Raw genomic sequence first — 17,938 nt, 5'->3', positions numbered from 1 at the left:
TCACAATGTTGTTTTTTTTCAGTACTGAGATATACCGAGATCTGTCATAAGCTACTGAACTTCTTGTGAAATCGGCCCTTGTTACGGACAAACAATCACCCAATAGGAGCTGAAATTATATAGAACCGATTCCATATACTTCAACATTTATGAAAATATATTTTTCGCTTCGAAAATGTATACATCATTACTGTAGAAAAATTGGTTGCGAAACTTCCAGTAACTTAAAATACAGTACCACTACAGTACCCCTACCATATCCCTCCACTAACCACAAACCGATATCTCTTCAAAAGACAATAATACTATTTTTCATAAACTACAGTAATTATCCCTTATCGAATTCTTTGCAAAGTATGATGTAGGTATTGAAAAAAAACATTGTGATTTTTGTAATGTCATTGCGATAAAAATTTATTGCTGGGTAGGAAACAACTCTCACTTATTAACAAATTGATATATTGTTCAGAACAATAAAAAAAATTCAGAAAGAAAATTAAATAGTTTTTTCCAGATGTTAAGAATTAGGGTCTTGCAAGATGTTAACGATTGTTATATCTGATAGCTGGCTGAGTGGATCCTTCTTGCTGAAAAATTTGCATATAGAGTGTGGCTAAGCAACATGTATGTATTTAAAAAAGACAAACCCGATCCATGATTGCGTTCTTCCGACTGCCTGGCATGACTGACATTGGTGCGTCAAGGAAAGCCCGCAAAAATTCTGTTCCGGCCATGGTATTCGCGCCCGACGAATTGAACTGTAATGATTTGCAATTAATTCAGATTGGTGAAGCGCCATAAGTGATTGTCAAAACTCACCGCCCGATTGTCAATGGCGATTCCATTGTAGCAGTTTATCATTCCTTGATTATGAATAGAATAATTAGCACTTCTAGAGTTTGTTGCCTCTCGGTTGTTACAATTATCATTGCGGCGATACATATTCACATCACCTTCCTCTTGGTTGTTACAATTATCATTTCGGTTCACGGTTTTCGTGTTGGTAGTCGTATTGTCGAAATTGTCTTTTCGGTCCACGGTGTGTGAATAGGTATTTGTATTGTCGCAATTATCTTTGCGGTTATCGACTTTTGTATCGACATTCGCGTTCACATAAACCATTGCTCCTGAAATAAATACAATAAGTAAGGAAATAAATTTGAAAAATAATGAAAAAATCGAAATGTGGGGCACATTTTATAGAGAAAAGAAAGGCGGAGAAACATAACCAAGTTGAAGAGAGATAAAAAATTTGAGGAAACAAAAATTAAAGTGATAAGGCTATTAGGTGTCATCAAAAAAACGTCAAACGTCGATAAGCATTTTTCCGCTATGTGAGCAAAGAAATTCAAAAAAAATGAGCACGAGCCTGCAAAACTCAAAGGAAAAAAAAGAAGAAGGAGTTGGTGATCGTTTTTCAAAAAAATACAGAAATATTCCTTAGACTTGTGACTGGGAAAACTTCACTTTACTTCCTCATACTTACTTCATACTTTACAATTAATATACATTAAAATACATATTTTGCAGAAAACAAGTATGTAGGTATTCATTATGGAAAGAGTTTCCCAAAGTTGAAAACCAAAAGAAATCGAAACTATTAAAAAGATCTCGATAAAAGACTACGGAACTTTCGTCGATGAAAAACTAATGCAGCTGTATTAAAATGTAGGAAATTACAAAGAGCGTTCCAAACTACGCACGGTGTGGATTTTTTAACAAAAAATCAAAAAAACATGTTCCATGAATTAATTCATTCTTAACCATTGCGTGACACGTGGCATTTTTTTTGAGTTTTTTAAAATGGATTTTAGCTGTTTTAAATCAGCCAACTTCCACCTTTGTTTTAGTTTTTCTTTAATTAATTTATTTATTTTGAGGAAACAAAAATTAAAGTGATAAGGCTATTAAGCGTCATCAAAAAAACGTCAAACGTCGATAAGCATTTTTCCGCTATCAGTGAGCAAAGAAATTCGAAAAAAGTGAGCACGAGCCTGCAAAACTCAAAGGAAAAAAAGGAAAAGGAATTGGTGATCGTTTTTCAAAAAAAAAGATACTGTAGTAGTACTGGAGGATTTTTTACCCAGAAAGCCTGTTTACGGATGGATTTGAAACCCTAATTAATATTTCTACTAATGATTGACATATGTATGATAGGCATTTTTCTCTGAAAAATTCCTTAGACTTGTGAGGGGGAAAAGAGGGGCACTAACAGTGAGCATTCTAGACAGCTATAAAACCGTATGCATTGACAGTTGGAACCAAGGTTTGTCTATTTTCTTGAAATGGAGCTCGAAGGCTGTTCAGATCGTCTTCTTGTTTCAAATTGCTTAAACGATAACGCTATCGACAATCGAAAAGTGGGTCTTTAAAATATATTTAAATATTTATTGAATTTCCAAAAGAGAAACGTTTTTTATTAACTTTGATATTGCTTATGAATAATTAAATACTGAAGCTTTTTAAATCATAATTCTGTATATTTCAGGCTTTTTTATTCTCTGATTGTACATTCAACATTTCACAAGTGGCTCAATTGAATCTTGATTCTTTTGACTTATCATTGCACAAATATGAATCGCTTGTTTTGAGAATAATTGCCGGCCATCAAGCGGAAATCGAAAAGTTGCAAAAACAATTGGCGGAGGCTGAAGCCAAGACGAACGGCTGCTTTCCAATCGGTCGAATTTTGAAAAGGATTTTTAATTTTTGATGACTCATAGGGAAACCATATTCCTTTCGTTCCTATCTCATGAGCCCCAATATTAACACAATTTGATTTAGATGTATGGTATATATAACGCACTTTTGTTTCTATGGTATATCTCGTTCATGTCAATCCAACAGTTCCTTGCACCACATTCCTCAGTATTCTATCCCTATTTCTAGATTTTTCTGATATCATCCAGAATAAATGTTAATCTGCGGGTTTCTGTAATGAGGACATCAGCTGAGTGCTCTGAATAAAATACAGACGTAAGCTTTGTCAACCTTCATTGCCTAAAATGTTACTTTTTTAAATGACCATTGATAGATATTGAGGAGAATCAAAAAATTTTACTCACTATCAGGTGTAGATGTTGTATTCATATTTGTGTAATAAATAAAATGAGTCAGGACAATTTTTCCTAGCATTTCATTCAAAAATAATCACCTGTTTAACAGGGTTCTGAATCTAAAAACGTGTTGCATATAAGTGAAAACCATGTGACTACTCAATTTATTTTGAAAACTTGAAAATTAATTTACAACACCACAAGAGTGCTCCTCGAAAGAGTTGATAACTGTGAGACTTTCGGTCGCCTTGGCTCTGGCAATTTCGAGATCATGCTCCGCACAGCTGTCCGATAAGGCTTATGAAGAGTCACCAGGGCTGTTGTAGAGATTAGACCGTGAATAGATACATTAATAAGTAAGCAATTGATAATTCCCTGATTATAATACCCCACCAAGTGTGCTATTGTAAAATATATAAGTGGAATTATCAAGCATATCATTGGAGATGCAGCCTGCACGACCACCGCTGTTAGGAATTGCTTCTGCATTTGGAACGTCTTTTGTGACATTGTTTTTGCCTTTAACTGCTCCAAACTACTATATATAAGACAGCCGTTGAAAAATATAATTTGACTAATTGCTCCTGACAATCCCATTGAAATCGCCATAATATGATAAGTCATGTCATCAGCTATCACATAGATGTCTGCCTCGTAGATTTCACGTGGCAGACAGGGAAGGGTCTGGAAATACATATCATAGGAGTCTTCACTCCTAGCATACTATGCCTAAGCCTAAGCCCAATCCTACCTTAAAGATATCCTGCAATGCAGTTTTCTGATCCGGAATAAAAGGTATCCCAAGTAGCAGAAACGATGGGTACACAATATACTGACCCGGCAAAAACCCTGGTGTAATGAATTTTTTCCAAAGTGGCACCCAGGAGAACTTGCAAATGATTCGGAATCGATTTTCGAATATACCAGTAATTCCTAATGTCACAACTGGAAGCGATTTAATTTTTACCGTTTAAATAAAAAAAAAGAAAAAAATACTCACACTGCAAACAGGCTATCATAACAAAAATCGCTAAAAGAAACGAGTAGCTGGAGTATTTCAACAATCCGAGCGAAAACCCAGCTATCCTAGTTGCTAGTACATACGGAATACCCACTACAGTCACCGAATAGTCTAATGCCATCACGGAAACGTGCATTTGTAACAGGTACCACTTAACAGCCGCCATTTGCAAAGGGGTCTTGTATATAATACAGTATAAGCCGAGTAGGTGGACTGGTGTGATAATTACCGAAGCGATGTGCATACCTGTAGATAGAAATTGAGGTGAATCGTAGTAGTTGAAGTTAGGCGTGCATGTCGTGTTCATAATAGCTGAAATGAGTCTAGAAATTTCTTGTTATTCGGGAAAAAATCAAATAAATCACCTGTTATGGGAAATCGATGCTAATTGAAATCTAACAGAAATATGTTATATACCAAAGAACAGGTTTAATATGGGTCCAATTTAATTTGTTGCATAGTCACGCACTGTAGTATTAAGTTTTTTTTATTAATATTTATAATATCATATTAATTATAGTATATTTTATTTTTATTTATTTATTACGCTCTCTCGGAGACGTGATGAAAACCAATTACATAAATATAAAAACAACAAAAAACAGAAGACAAATACAAATAATAGAAGAAAAAAAAATTGGGAAAGGGGGGTGAAGATGAAGAGGATAGGGAAACTGGACATTTGAAGAGCAGAAGTTAAGGAGAGCTTATGATCGGTTGTATCGTGTAAAAAATTGTTTAGTTGCGTACTTAAGGTACGATTAATAACAAAATGCCGCCTAATTCTAGTTTTGCACTTGCTCCAAGAGAATTTGTATTTCGAACGTGTACGTGTATTTTCAGTAAAGTTGAAAAATTCAGACGTTTCAAGACCTATTTTCCCAGTCATCATGTGGGATATGAGTTTTTTATCAATTGCTAATCTTCTATTTTCTAACGTTGAGAGCTTAAATAATTCATTTCTTTCCGAGGCCGATTTGTAATCTTTGTCATCTGGTCTGATGTATCTACCTTTCATTCTACTGTAAAGCCTTCTCGTAAACGCGTTTTGTACTGATTCTATAGCTTTTGAGTCGTTTTTCTTAATTGGACTAGTGATTACTGTGCCATATTCTAGTCTAGGCCTTATGAAAGTTTTATAGAGTAATGTCATAAATCACTTCAAGACATTTAGATCTACATATCCGTATAATGAAACAAAAGTCGCCCGTGTTCCATCGAATCGGTAGATGTCTCTACTGACTTTCATGAGTCCCCAATGCCGGTCTAGTGCAGTTTTGGCATTCTCGGTCTCCTGGTACTCCACTTCTTTGAAAATCTCATCTGAACTCACTTCAGGTCCCACATAACCGTGTAGGCTTTTAAGAGACTTATACTCCCCTCTCATCCAATGTTTTAAAAATAAGTTTAAAGCCTGCGAACTCATTTTAGAGTTTATCCTCAAGTGCTCACAGCTTACACAGGAAAAACCAGTGAAGCGAAAGCAAAGATTCAATTGAAGTCGGTGTGCGCTTAATATCGGATGATACCAAGTGGATTTCGAGAAAAATAGATCAAGAGAACCACTGGAAAACTGATTAACAATTCTCTGGAGCCAGATGTTCTGGGACTGAACTTCCAGAGATGCCCTAGAGCAGTTCAAGCCGCCTAGAGCTTTATGTATAGATTGCCAGTCGTGATTGTCACTTTTAATATTCAAAAGACAGACTTCATTCGTGTGAAACACACATCGAGTGTGATCTATAAGAGTTCTTAAATCGACTTCCGAAGGATTCCATTTGATTCTGTAAATATTATTAGCTAGGTTGAGTATTTTTGGAAGTTAGTATGAGTTTTTAAAAAACTCACATCCTACATTCCACGTTTATACGAACGAATTCGTCGATCATAATCGTGTAAATGCTTTTTTGGAGGTTCAACGATTCAGCAGCTCGTTTTGTAGATTTCGATACCAGAGAGAACTTGATTCTGAAAATGGAAATGTCCATCGGCCTAAATTGTAGATACATGCTCGGTAGGCGCGTTCGCACATTCTGCGCACCCCCTGCGCCGATTCTGCGCACATTGCTGTTGTTGTGGCTTTTTTCTTGGTGGCCTAGCCTCGTGCGCACAATCTGCGCACCCCCTGAGCAGATTCTGCGCACATTCAGCACACATTCTGCGCACACTGCCGTTAGTGTTCCTATTTTAGTTATAACAATGAGCTAATGTTGTTATGGAATTCTTTCTATATAATTTCTGATTAAAAGTTGGTGTGTATAGTGAATTATAGCTGAAATACTACCATGTGTTAATACTACTTTTGCTTGAATACTACAATCGCTAGAATACATCCATTGCTAAAATACTACTTTCGTTGCTTACCCTTTACTTAAATTTTTTAATTTTGCTCATTTTTTCATCTGAATTCTTGTTTAATAATATTTCTGGTTATATATTTTGTTAAACATTTATGCTTGTGTTAAGTTTCAGAAATGATTTAAATCGTTTTATTTTGGGAGCAAATTCGAGAGTATTCATTTGTAGTGACATTGTTTTTAATAAAGCTAAGGACCGTTCTCAGAGACATTGTTCGCTTTTAAATGTTATCCATTTTTGATTGAAATGGTTGTAAAATAACAATAACATTACTACAGAACTCAAATATTTCTTCCAGTGTGTGTTGTAAATGCGACTCGACACGTTCAGGGTTTTACGATCACATATCGTCTCCTATTTTTTTTAATGACACACAATTATAGTTAGCTAATTCAAATATATTCCCAAGAATTTAGTAGGTTGTTAATTTCTCCCTCGGTAATCCGCGTTCACATTATGCTTCAGTTCTTACTTAAAATGATTTCGTTTTTGATAATTCTTTGCTACGAGAGGTTGTTTGAGCCAATAAGTGTACGTATTGAATGGAAGCGTAACGTAAGTAAAGTTTTCGTTTTATCGATAGCTGCTGAGCTAAAGAGCCACGCTGACAAAGTTATTTTTTCAAACAAAAAATTAATTAAAAATTGGATCATTAGATACTAAAAACTGTGTGGTCGTAAATCATTAGATATGTATTTATAACTTACTGAATCAATAATACTGACCACAAAACTGGACTTGTGGGAATATGCTCGAATGTATTGGTACTTAACAATAATGTAGAAATAAATACGTTGCTGTGTGAATTTGGGAATTCCATACTTCAAAAACCGAGAAAAAATCTAGACAACTACGGTTTTTTTAAAGCCATATTCAAATTTTGAAACTAAAGAGACTAGACTAACAGTCAGAAGATGCAGATTGATATTGAAGACAACCTAGTGATAGGACGGATTCCAAAAAAACCTTATTCTCTCACTTTGGCTGAAAACTACTATTTGTTTTCAACTTTCGTAACGCATTTTCAATGTTTCAGTAATTGTTCCCTGGAATATTTCAAACAAAACAATAAGTAGTAAAAAAAATCAGCGTTTAAAAACTAATTTCCGTCTCATGAAAACGCATACATAGGTAGTTTTAAAGTTGTGAGTCATTTATAAATTCTAGTCAAAAAAATGCGCTGGAAGTCGACTACTATACAAATGTTTGGAATAAAGTTGAATAATTATGAAACTTAGAAAGATGTAGCACCATTATTAGACAACTTTGTGCTAGGTAAAAAATGTTTATAATTATTATAGTTTTTGAGTTATACGTGTTTGAATAACGCAATCAAGTCATCTCAAAATCAGAAACGAATATAATATTGAACGATATTGTACATTCCCAAAAGTCAGAATATAGGACGGAATCAATTATCTCTGTCAGGTTTTACAACTACTGAATACGTCTACATCTTCACATGTGCCATAAATATGGTTGTAAACAACCTATAGAGACAAAGAGAATATTCAAATACAGTCCCAAAGTGCAGAATATAGAGGGCAACGTATGCCTTGTCTCAAAAACATTCCACTGTTTTTATCTATTCTCTCATTTGAGGTGGGTTGTTCATTAATCAGAACGCATCCATCGTGGCTCAACAGGTAAGGTAATTGTTTCAGGGAAATCAATCGCAAGTTCAATACACAACAAGAACAGGATTAGCAAGGGATAAAACACTCATCAAAATACGACCCCTGCATCATGCGCCAATCCTGCGCACCTTCTGAGCAGATACTGCGCACATTGCTTTTTGGTGTTTCCCTTTTCTTGCTGCGCTGCCTTTTGCGCAGATCCTGCGCACCTCCTGCGCAGAAACTGCGCACCTTCAGTGTCGGTCGTGCGAAAGTAAATTAATCGGCGCAGGGGGTGCGCAGAATGTGCGCAGACGCCTACCGAGTGTCTTACATTTCCTCTGGAATCAGACAGCAAAGTGCATGTTTCAGAGATTTTGCAGGGAGATGGAGAAGTGGGAAAGAGGTGGTAGTAGTCATTAAGGTGGACGAAGGGTACTAATGAATGAGCCTAGATAAAAATGCTCACAAAGGGGTAGTTATCGATTTTTTATTCAGGTGGCAAGTGGGAAGTGACCGAATTGTTGGAGTCTAGGAATCGATGATGAACTCCTTTGTAAACATACAGTGCGCGCGCTTGCTATGGGTAGGGCTGCCATGGGAGGCTTGGATTCAGACACCTGACACCCTTCAACCTGCCCATCTCACGCGGACCACTCGCTTTATTTCTACACCATGACAAAAAGGCTTGATGTTTTCACCAATTAGTTTTCGGGTTCGACGTCGAACTACAATTTTGTAAAAAAAATTGAGTTGAACCGGCATAAAAGTTTGTCGAGAAATGTTTGTCTTTCTTTAACACATTGAAAATAGAAAAATTTAAAAATGTGTTCATTATAAAGTATAACGCTTGTTACACGCACAGCTTTGAAAAAATCACTTCAAGACATTTATATCTACATTTCTGTATAGTGAAACAAAAGTCGCCCGTGTTCCATCGAATCGGTAGATGTCTCTTCTGACTTTCGTGAGTCCCCAATGCCAGTCTAGTGGAGTTTCGGCAATCTCTGTCTCCTGGTACTCCACATTTTTGAAAATCTCATCTGCACTCGCTTCAGGTCCCACATGGCAGCGTAGGCTTTTAAGAGACTTATACTCTCCTCTCATCCAATGTTTAAAAAATAAATTTAGATCCCTTGAACTCATGTTTTGACATACAGTCAAGTTCTCACAGTTTAAACAGGAAAAATCTGTGGAGTAAACGAGAATATGCAAGTGAGTTCGGTGTGAACTCAAGATTGGATGAAACTAAGTGAATTTCGCTAGACCCAAATTGAGACGAAATCTGGAAAATTGATTAACAATTCTCTGGAGCCAGATGTTCTGGGACTGGACTTCCAGAGATGTCCTAGAGCAGCTCAAGCCGTCAAGAGCTTTATGTATAGATTTCCAGTCGTGATTGTCACTTTTAATAATTAAAAGACAGACTTCATTCGTGTGAAACACACATCGAGTGTGATCTATAAGAGTTCTTAAATCGACTTCCGAAGGATTCCATTTGATTCTGTAAATATTATTAGCTAGGTTGAGTATTTTTGGAAATTAATATAAGTTACATAATTTAAAAAAAAAACTCACAAGTTACACTCCACATTTAAGCTAACAATTTCGTCAATTTTAATTGCATAAATGCGTTTTTGGAGGTTCAACGATTGAGCAGCTCATTTTGTAGACTTTGATATCAGAGAGAACTTAATTCTGAAAATGGAAATGTTTAGCTGCTAAAAGTTTAGCTTTATGTCTTACATTTCCTCTGGAGTCAGACAGCAAATTGAATGTTTTAGAGACTTTGCAGGTAGATGGAGAATTGGAAAGGAGGTGGTAGTAGTCATTGAGATGGACGAAGGGTAATAATGAATGAGCCTAGATAAAAATGCACGCAAATGAGTAATTATCGATTTTCTATATACGTGGCAAATGGGAAGTGACCGAATTGTTGGAGTCAAGGAGGTGACGTCATATAATCGATGATGAACTTGTGAACATACAGTGCGTTTTTTTCCACTTCTACGACTTTAAAGGGAGGCGCTTTTTTGCGGAATGGTCTTGACGCGCATTAAGTTTTTATTTTTTGCAGTTCCTGTGTAAAATTCGCGTAGATCACGAGTAGATCACAAAATATTTATCTCATATTTCGTATTCGTATGTCTGCTGGCTTTTCATTGTGATCAACAAATTTATTTTGCTCTACGCGAATTTGACACAGAAATTGCGGAAAATGATGACTTAATGCACGTCAAACCCATTCCGCATAAAAGCGCCTCCCTTTAAAGCCGTAGAAGTGGAAAAAAAATGCACTGCACAGTGCGCGCGCTTGCTATGGGTAGGGCTTCCATGGGAGGCAGGCTCGGGTTCAGGGCCTGCCTCCAACCTGCCCGCCCTTGTAGAATTTCAATTTTAATATTTCGCGACGATAGTATTTAAATTTAAATTTGATTTCTACAAACTTACTCACTTTTACAGCTTGTTACTATAAAATACCTGCGGACTAGTGTTCGTCAACAGTATCGTACCATCTGCTACCCTTTAACATATCCACAGCTGGACAGGTCTCCTGTCATGTAAAAAATCGATCATATGCTACTGTGCGCATATGCGTCTAGTCCCATTCATTATTACCTTTCTTTCCTGCCACGATGACGACTTTTCCAATTCTCAGGCTGCCTGAAAAGTCTCTCAAGATTGCGATTCGCTGTCTGACTATGGAACAAATGTAAGATTTTCCGAAGTTTCCAATGACAAACTGTTATATTTTAGAATCAAGTTTTCTCTGATCTCCGAATCTACAAAAAGGACAGCAGAATCGTTGAATCTTCAGGCTGACCCGTTTTGGATTTGCTTTGGTGAATCGGTTCATATATCGGTTCATGCCAATTTGTGAGTTAAACCATATTGCAACAAGTTCACAGAGTATTTATTGCAGTGTAGAAAATTATCAACAGGATATTCCTTGGAACCCCGTGGAAGTTGATCTGAGAACATTGCTAGATCATTTCCAGAGTGTTCTCCATACAAATAAATTTGAGTATTTCTTTGTTTGACGTGATGATCACGATTGGAAATTAATTTATGAAGCTCTTGACGGCTTGGATATTCCTAAGACCAGTCTACAACGTGATTCTCAAAATGTTTGGCTCCACCAGCTTGCCAATCAATTTTCCAGGCTCTCCCTTGAGATCACTATGCCAAATTTCAAATGGTACCGCCCAATGTTGAGTTCACACCGCCAGAATTTGACCGTTGTCGCTGGTTTAACTGATCTTCTAAGTGTAAACTGTGTACACTTAAAAGTGATGCCCCTTATGAGTACAATGGAAGTGAATTTATTCCTAAAGCATTGGATCAAGGGAGCATTCCAGCCACTTGAATCTGTTGTATTTCCTGTTGGAGCTGATATCGACAATTTGGATGAAGTGTTCAAGGGTGTGAAGCTGGAGGTGACAAGCGTATCGGATTTGGAAACACTGCCGATGCGTTTTCCGGATATCAAGTTTGCTGTAGACATCTACAGATTTGTTGGAACACGGGCCACTGTCGTCATTGAAGGCATTCGTTTGAGTATGTACGTTTGGAAATAATTTGTTCTTGATCTTTTTTCTGATAAGATTCCTGTTATAAATGATTTCATGTATATTTCCAGTGTGTTAGTAAATTTGAAGCCAAGCACGAGATGTAAGCTTTTGATCACTTAAAAAAAACCATCCCAGGAAGCCCCATGAATTTTGACTTTGAAAAAAAAAACAAGTTTGTAGAAGCGTACGTTTGAGAAACACTGGGACTACTAGGAACAACTTCAGATGTAATTTTATCGAAATTGGAATGCTTACAATTAAATATTTAAAAAACGGTCAGACAAAATCGCTCGCTGCGTCCACAGTGACGTCTACATGTATTCTTCCATTACGACAGCTGTGAGGTCACTTCCCGCTCGCCATGTAGAAGAAAATCGATAATGCCTCCCTACTGTGCATTCGGTCTTGCACCATTCATTATTAATTCTCTCCTACTTTGATGACTACCATCGCCTCTTTCCCGATTCTCCAACTACCTGAGAAATCTCTCAAAATAGTGATTCGAAGTCTGAAGTTGTAAGAATTGTAAGAACTCCTTTATTGTCTAATCAAAAAACTGTTTTATTTCAGAATAAAGTTCTCCCTCATTTCAAAATCTACAAAACGGACAGCAGAATCGTTGAATCTTCAGGCTAACCCCTTTTGGCTTAACATTGATGGAAGGGTTTATGAACCACATTCTAACCTTGAACCATAACTAATTCTAACATTCTAACATTGCACCACATTCTAACAAGTTCACTGATTTTTTATTGCAGTATAACGTCTTTCTATCACCGAATTTCTTGGTTCCCTCTGGAAGTTGACCTGAAAACATTTCTGGATCATGTCCAAAGTGTACTCCATACGGATAAACTTGAGTCTTTCGTTGTGCGCAGTGATGATTACGATTGGAAATTAATTTATGAAGCTCTTGACGGCTTGGATATTCCGAAGACCAATATACAATGTGACTCTCAAAATGTCTGGCTGCACAAACTTGTCCATCAGTTTTCCAGACACTCCCTTGAGATCAACCTTAGGAACTTCAAACAGTTCCGCCCGATTTTAAGTTCATACCGCCCGAAATTGACTATTTTTGCTGATTTCACAGATCTTCTAAGTGTAAACTGTGCACACTTGACAGCGCGCAGAAATCTGTGTTCGAAGCAAGCGAATATTCCTAAAACATTGGATAAACGGAGGATTTTATGCACTCGAATCTGTTTTTGTTATAGTATACAGAAACCGTGTGGATGAAATTTTTAAGGGTATAATGCACAAGGATACAAGTGCAAGTGCAGAGGACTTAGACATTCTTCCACGGTGGGTTTTGCCAAGAGCTGACTACGCAAGAGATATCTACAGATGTGATGGAAGACGGGCAACTGTTGTCATTGATACTTTATCTTCGAGAATGCAGGTTTGGATCTCGAGATAATTTGTAATTTTCATTTTAATTATGAGACTTTTCCAATGAATGAATTTGCTGACCAATTTTAATTATGATATACATGCAAAATTTGTAAATCAATGGTGTTCAGGAGAATTTTCTGTGGCAAGTTCACCGAAATTGCTCTGAGCAGAGAGGCAGTAGGTTTGACCCTAGGCTGAGGCAGATAGAATGGCTACAGCTAAGGGTCATCGGAAGACGGTCAGGAGCAAGAACGGAGCTCGGAGGAGCCCAGAGAAATAAAAAAGGGTCTAAGCTGATGGGTGATCTCCTGACAAGACCTTTCAGGAGAGCGCTACTCTCACCCACCCAACGCCCCACAACATGCCCCACACTCCCGCCGCCCTTTTCTGTTGCACACAGCTATAGTGGCGCGAGGTCCCGCGTAGCGTCGGCCGCAGTACACAGAGTGTGATAATGCGCAAGCGCGGGTTTGCGGGAGTGGGGCTGGCGTCGTGTGCCCTTTTTGCGCCTCACCTTCGTAGAAGGCCTACACTTAAATCTTAAATATGAGCCCTACCCGGTCAGTAAACGGACCGTTTCGGACACGGTTTTTGGTGAGTGTGACTAGATTAATTGTTTGTTTTTTTATGGTCCCTTGCTTCCTATTTTATTTTGTAAAAATATTGTGGAAAAATTCGTTTGCCAAACAAATGTGAATGTTGTCATTGCGCGGTTTGCGTAACAGCGTACCGTAGTCGCCAAAACACTGCAGCAGCTAGGGCTCCCATGAGATCCTCGTTAGGAATTTTTTAAAGAATTGGAAAAAGGCAGCAGCAGTGTTCCCAGCAGCAGGATAGGTGTAGTAATGAATGAATCTGGGCAAGAATGCACAACAAATTGTTTCGATTGAATATATGATCGAATCCTCTAGTTTCCATTTTTGTCTGGTGATAGTCGAACGGGCCCTTCGTCCTTGGGGAGCGTCTTGAAGAAAGTCTAGCGTCTTGAAGTGCTCACATCGCTCACTGTGCAGACAGCGACGTCTATCATTCGAAAAATCGACAGCTGTGAGGTCACTTCCCGCTTGGCACGTAGAAAATCGGTAATTCCTCCCTACTGTGCATTCGGTCTTGCACCATTCATTATTATTTCTTTCCTATTTTGATGACTACCATCGCCTCTTTCCCGATTCTCCAACTACCTGAGAAATCTCTCAAAATAGCGATTCAAAGTCTGACTTTGGAAGAATTGTAAGAGCTCCTTTATTGTCCAATCAAAAATTGTTCTATTTCAGAATAAAATTCTCTCTCATTTCAAAATCTACAAAACGGGCAGCAGAATCGTTGAATCTTCAGGCTGATCCCTTTTGTGATTTATATTAACAAATGTGTTTATATAGTTGTTAATGGCAAGACAAAGTAAGTTAAACCACATTATACCAAAATGGCATATTATTTATTGCAGTAGAAGATTTGATATTGGTTGGAACCCTCTGGAAGTTGACCTGAAAACATTTCTGGATCATTTCCAAAGTGTACTACATACGGATAAATTTGAGTATTTCATTGTGCGCAGTGATGATCACGATTGGAAACCAATTTATGAAGCTCTTGACGGCTTGGAAATCCCTAGAACTACCCTACAGTGTGACTCTCAAAATGTTTGGCTTCACAGGCTTGTCTATAAGGTTTCCACTGGCTACCTTGAGATCACTTGACCAGATTTCAAAGGATACCGCTCAATGTTGAGCTCACACTGCCAGAGATTGATTGTTGCCGCCGGGCTCACTGATCTTCTGAGTGTAAACTGTGCACACTTGACAGCGTTCAGAAACCTGTGTTCGAAGCAAGCAAATATATTCTTAACACATTGGATAAACGGAGGATTTTATGCACTCGAATCTGCTTTTGTTATGATACACAGAAACCGTGTGGATGAAATTTTAAAGGGTATAATGCACAAGGATACATGTGCAGACGACTTAGACAATCTTCCACGGATATTTTTGACAGGAGCTCACAGCGCAAGAAATATCTATAGATGTGATGGAAGACGAGCAATTGTTTTAATTGGTCATATGTTTTTGAGAATGCACGTTTTGAAATAAATTGTAATTTCGACTTTAATTATGTTATTTTACCAATGAATGAATTTGCTGGCCAATTTTATTTATCATTAAACAATTGGTTATGGTGCATCTAAAAAAGTTCGGTCAAACATATTGCTGAAAGTTCAGTTTTTTGATTCAACTTGAAGCTTCTGGCACTTGGCCCCTTTGTTCCTTTCTTATTTTGTAAGACCCTGTTTTATTTTGTTTCACAATCAATTGTCAGTGGTGAGTATGGCAAAATCTGAGTATGGCGAATCCGCAAACTGGATACAGACTCGGGGGTATTTAAAGGTGTTTAATTTTCATCTAGACATCGTCAACATGAACAATACCACTGTATTGTTACGTGTTATCGTCCAATTGTAGTCTACCATCAAACTTTTGGAGCAAAAGGTTGCCACTACAATTGCCGAAAAAGAAGAGCAGTTGCATTGTCTATCAAGCTGAACAAATTTTAAGCCTGTTCAATCTGTGCTGAGACAATGTGTAACACCCGACGTGCCTATATGATGCGATGTGGCCATTCGCTATGCTCAATCTGTATCAAGAGTCAGACGTAATAATTTGCTAATATTTTGCTAATTTGCTAATTTGCTAATAATCTTCTAATGACCTGTCCATTATGCCGTGACCAGTGCCGACAAACACGCCGAAATTTCAGGATCGAGTTCAATCTATGATCGTTTTTTAAAGAATTTTTTCTATTACTCGAATCAATTGAACAATTTTATTTGAAACATGCTCTTGTTTTTTAGTTAATTAATTAAAACGGAAATTTTTTGTTGATGAATTCATTTATATTCTTTGCTTCAATAAACAAATTTTATTTGAACATGTTCTTGTTTTTCAGTTAATAAAAACGGAAAAAACTACAGAAACTATAATAACATCAGAGGGCGAATGGTTGTGACGGCTAAGCTTCTTTTTAGAGATATCTCTTCGTCGAACCTCTGTTATCTATCATTTCCATCTTGCGAAAAATCATTTGCGTCTTGAAGAGTGCCGAATAAAAGAATCAAATGAATGCTAGTATTCTAGTGTCGCTTTAGTGTAACGGTTAAGAGGCTTAAGTTGAGTAAAGAGTAAATTATCTCGGGTTCGAGTCTAAGTGCTAACTGATGAAAAAATGGGAAGAATAAAATAAATAAAAAAGATTGAGGGTAGTAAGCTCACAGAATTGGCTCACATAGTTGGCTTTTTATATCTAATTTTAATATCAAATGACAAACTGCCATATTTTAGAATCAATTTCTCCCTAATCTCCGAATCTTTAAAAAACACGAAATCAGTTTATGAATCAGCTAGCCACATAAAATAAGTTTTTACCCCAATATATATGAATTGTAATTGCATAAAACATTTATTCATCGTAAAAATATCATACAAGTACAGTTTTGAAAAAGTTTTAGAAGCGGATGTTTTCAGAAAATTGTGTAGCACAAACAGCAGGAATGGAATTGTTTGATTATGGTCTTTAATAATTACATATTTAAGTATGTATATCATAATTAAAGTTGGTCAGCAAATTCAAAAAATGATCATAATTAAAGTGAAAAAAAAACAAATTATTTCCAAACGTGCATTGTCAAATTATCAATATCAATGACAACAGTTGCCCGTCTTCCATCACATCTGTAGATATCTTTTGCGCATTGAATTTTATACGATCTCCGTGGAAGATTGTCTAAGTCCTCTGCACATGTATCTTTGTGGTTCACACCCTTAAAAACTTTATCCACACGGTTTCTTGGTACTTTGAAAAGAGCAGATTCGAGTCCATAAAATCCTCCGTTTATCCAATGCTTTAGGAATATGTTTATTTCATTTGAACTCATGCGCAGCATCACTTCTAAGTGTGCACAGTTGACACTCAGAAGATCAGTGAGCCCGGAGGCAACAGTCAAATTCTGGCAGTGTGAGCTCAACATTGAGCGGTACCCTTTGAAATCCGGAAGAGTGATTTCAAGGGAGCCACTGGAAACCTTATTGAAAAGCTTGTGGAGCCAAACATTTGTAGAGACACATTCTAGGGTAGTTCTAGGAATTTCCAAGTCGTTAAGAGCTTCATAAATTGACTTCCAATCGTAATCATCACTGCTGACCATAAAATACTCAACTTTATCCGTATGGAGTACACACTGAGAATGATCCAGAAATGTTCTCAGATCAACTTCCAGGGGATTCCAAGGAATAAAATGATAATAAGGACTTATACTGCAAGAAATAGTCAGTAAACATGTTACAATGTGGTTTAACTTACTTTAACTTGGCTTGAACTAATATATAAACACTTTCATTAATGTAAAGCCAAAAGGGGTCAGTCTGAAGATTCAATGATTCTGCTGTCCGTTTTGTAGATTTTGAAATGAGGGAGAACTTTATTCTGAAAAGAACAGTTTTTAATTGAAATATAAAAGAGCTCTTACATTTGTTCTAAAGTCAGACTTTGAATCGCTATTCTGAGAGATTTCTCAGGTAGTTGGAGGATCGGGAAAGAGGCGAAGGTAGTCATGTAAGAGAGAGAGAGAAATAATAATGAATGGTGGAAGACTTGATTTTCTACGTGGCGATCTCACAGCTGTCGATTTTGACTGACTGTGAGCACTTCAAAACACTCCCCAAAGACCAAGGGTCCTTTCGACTATCTCTATACATAAATGAGAACAAGAGAATGAGTATCGATATTCGAACGCTTGGCCATATATATTCAATCAATCTCCTATCCTGTTGCCACCTTCGTATTTTTTTTTCCTTTCCACAAAAGAATTCATTATCGATTATATGACGTCACCTCCTAGACTCCAACAATTCGGTCACTTCCCACTTGCCA

General features: G+C 37.1%; 8 protein-coding genes and 3 pseudogenes across 11 annotated transcripts; 5 read left to right on the top strand and 6 right to left on the bottom strand.

Annotated features, from left to right (window-relative positions):
• Positions 1-394: 394 nt before the first annotated feature.
• On the bottom strand, positions 395-1,133 carry sdz-6. The gene is made up of 3 exons (NM_075363.2): positions 820-1,133; positions 648-758; positions 395-587 (listed from the first exon to the last, which is right to left on the bottom strand). Exons 1-3 carry the CDS (start codon positions 1,120-1,122, stop codon positions 543-545), a joined length of 459 nt encoding a protein of 152 aa, NP_507764.1. The 5' UTR covers positions 1,123-1,133; the 3' UTR covers positions 395-542.
• A 1,102-nt stretch (positions 1,134-2,235) lies between these two features.
• C43D7.7 (uncharacterized protein) lies at positions 2,236-2,927 on the top strand. The gene is made up of 2 exons (NM_075362.2): positions 2,236-2,360; positions 2,489-2,927. The coding sequence occupies exons 1-2, from the start codon at positions 2,286-2,288 to the stop codon at positions 2,711-2,713; spliced, it is 300 nt and encodes a 99-aa protein (NP_507763.1). The 5' UTR covers positions 2,236-2,285; the 3' UTR covers positions 2,714-2,927.
• srh-208 (Serpentine Receptor, class H) lies at positions 2,379-4,388 on the bottom strand. The gene is made up of 4 exons (NM_075361.3): positions 4,057-4,388; positions 3,808-4,001; positions 3,066-3,740; positions 2,379-3,000 (listed from the first exon to the last, which is right to left on the bottom strand). Exons 1-3 carry the CDS (start codon positions 4,382-4,384, stop codon positions 3,246-3,248), a joined length of 1,017 nt encoding a protein of 338 aa, NP_507762.2. The 5' UTR covers positions 4,385-4,388; the 3' UTR covers positions 2,379-3,000; positions 3,066-3,245.
• A 432-nt stretch (positions 4,389-4,820) lies between these two features.
• C43D7.12 lies at positions 4,821-5,233 on the bottom strand (annotated as a pseudogene). Its single transcript has one exon. A coding segment is annotated over exon 1 (413 nt).
• Positions 5,234-8,471, bottom strand: fbxb-64 (F-box domain-containing protein; the record flags this gene model as incomplete). Its single annotated transcript, NM_001028534.1, has 3 exons — positions 5,234-5,861; positions 5,926-6,045; positions 8,386-8,471. 3 exons carry the CDS (start codon positions 8,469-8,471, stop codon positions 5,234-5,236), a joined length of 834 nt encoding a protein of 277 aa, NP_001023705.1.
• A 455-nt stretch (positions 8,472-8,926) lies between these two features.
• On the bottom strand, positions 8,927-9,883 carry C43D7.11 (annotated as a pseudogene). The gene is made up of 3 exons: positions 9,798-9,883; positions 9,630-9,749; positions 8,927-9,555 (listed from the first exon to the last, which is right to left on the bottom strand). Coding segments are annotated over exons 1-3 (835 nt in total).
• Positions 9,884-10,254: 371 nt separating this feature from the next.
• C43D7.8 (F-box domain-containing protein) lies at positions 10,255-11,667 on the top strand. Its single transcript, NM_075360.5, has 3 exons — positions 10,255-10,764; positions 10,809-10,928; positions 10,975-11,667. Exons 1-3 carry the CDS (start codon positions 10,688-10,690, stop codon positions 11,090-11,092), a joined length of 315 nt encoding a protein of 104 aa, NP_507761.1. The 5' UTR covers positions 10,255-10,687; the 3' UTR covers positions 11,093-11,667.
• Positions 11,668-12,054: 387 nt separating this feature from the next.
• F55C9.11 (F-box domain-containing protein) lies at positions 12,055-15,152 on the top strand. Its single transcript, NM_075359.5, has 4 exons — positions 12,055-12,148; positions 12,194-14,248; positions 14,293-14,416; positions 14,463-15,152. Exons 2-3 carry the CDS (start codon positions 14,163-14,165, stop codon positions 14,378-14,380), a joined length of 174 nt encoding a protein of 57 aa, NP_507760.2. The 5' UTR covers positions 12,055-12,148; positions 12,194-14,162; the 3' UTR covers positions 14,381-14,416; positions 14,463-15,152.
• C43D7.10 lies at positions 12,059-13,039 on the top strand (annotated as a pseudogene). The gene is made up of 3 exons: positions 12,059-12,144; positions 12,190-12,283; positions 12,378-13,039. Coding segments are annotated over exons 1-3 (842 nt in total).
• Positions 14,740-15,105, top strand: F55C9.15 (F-box associated domain-containing protein; the record flags this gene model as incomplete). Its single annotated transcript, NM_001269922.1, has 1 exon — positions 14,740-15,105. The coding sequence occupies one exon, from the start codon at positions 14,740-14,742 to the stop codon at positions 15,103-15,105; it is 366 nt and encodes a 121-aa protein (NP_001256851.1).
• Positions 15,153-16,455: 1,303 nt separating the features above from the next.
• fbxb-61 (F-box domain-containing protein) lies at positions 16,456-17,622 on the bottom strand. Its single transcript, NM_075358.2, has 3 exons — positions 17,535-17,622; positions 17,369-17,491; positions 16,456-17,322 (listed from the first exon to the last, which is right to left on the bottom strand). Exons 1-3 carry the CDS (start codon positions 17,618-17,620, stop codon positions 16,674-16,676), a joined length of 858 nt encoding a protein of 285 aa, NP_507759.1. The 5' UTR covers positions 17,621-17,622; the 3' UTR covers positions 16,456-16,673.
• Positions 17,623-17,938: the final 316 nt, after the last annotated feature.

Source organism: Caenorhabditis elegans, chromosome V, assembly GCF_000002985.6.
Source record: "Caenorhabditis elegans chromosome V".
Lineage (NCBI taxonomy): Eukaryota > Metazoa > Nematoda > Chromadorea > Rhabditida > Rhabditidae > Caenorhabditis > Caenorhabditis elegans.
Note: the sequence above shows the minus strand (reverse complement) of the source record. Positions and strands in the feature narration are given on the sequence as shown.

Bases quoted from the DNA above. Each gene is read 5' to 3' on its own strand.
- sdz-6 (NM_075363.2), bottom strand. From the start codon at position 1,122: ATGGTTTATGTGAACGCGAATGTCGATACAAAAGTCGATAACCGCAAA. The intron at 759-819 runs GTGAGTTTTGAC...AAATCATTACAG, and splicing joins TCGCCATTGACAATCGGGCG to TTCAATTCGTCGGGCGCGAA. The intron at 588-647 runs GTTTGTCTTTTT...CAAATTTTTCAG, and splicing joins AGAACGCAATCATGGATCGG to CAAGAAGGATCCACTCAGCC.
- C43D7.7 (NM_075362.2), top strand. From the start codon at position 2,286: ATGGAGCTCGAAGGCTGTTCAGATCGTCTTCTTGTTTCAAATTGCTTA. The intron at 2,361-2,488 runs GTGGGTCTTTAA...TGTATATTTCAG, and splicing joins ACGCTATCGACAATCGAAAA to GCTTTTTTATTCTCTGATTG.
- srh-208 (NM_075361.3), bottom strand. From the start codon at position 4,384: ATGAACACGACATGCACGCCTAACTTCAACTACTACGATTCACCTCAA. The intron at 4,002-4,056 runs GTGAGTATTTTT...AATCGCTTCCAG, and splicing joins TATGATAGCCTGTTTGCAGT to TTGTGACATTAGGAATTACT. The intron at 3,741-3,807 runs GTAGGATTGGGC...ATGTATTTCCAG, and splicing joins CATTGCAGGATATCTTTAAG to ACCCTTCCCTGTCTGCCACG.
- C43D7.8 (NM_075360.5), top strand. From the start codon at position 10,688: ATGACGACTTTTCCAATTCTCAGGCTGCCTGAAAAGTCTCTCAAGATT. The intron at 10,765-10,808 runs GTAAGATTTTCC...GTTATATTTTAG, and splicing joins TGTCTGACTATGGAACAAAT to AATCAAGTTTTCTCTGATCT. The intron at 10,929-10,974 runs GTGAGTTAAACC...TATTTATTGCAG, and splicing joins ATATCGGTTCATGCCAATTT to TGTAGAAAATTATCAACAGG.
- F55C9.11 (NM_075359.5), top strand. From the start codon at position 14,163: ATGACTACCATCGCCTCTTTCCCGATTCTCCAACTACCTGAGAAATCT. The intron at 14,249-14,292 runs GTAAGAGCTCCT...GTTCTATTTCAG, and splicing joins AGTCTGACTTTGGAAGAATT to AATAAAATTCTCTCTCATTT.
- fbxb-61 (NM_075358.2), bottom strand. From the start codon at position 17,620: ATGACTACCTTCGCCTCTTTCCCGATCCTCCAACTACCTGAGAAATCT. The intron at 17,492-17,534 runs GTAAGAGCTCTT...TGTTCTTTTCAG, and splicing joins AGTCTGACTTTAGAACAAAT to AATAAAGTTCTCCCTCATTT. The intron at 17,323-17,368 runs GTAAGTTAAACC...TATTTCTTGCAG, and splicing joins TTAGTTCAAGCCAAGTTAAA to TATAAGTCCTTATTATCATT.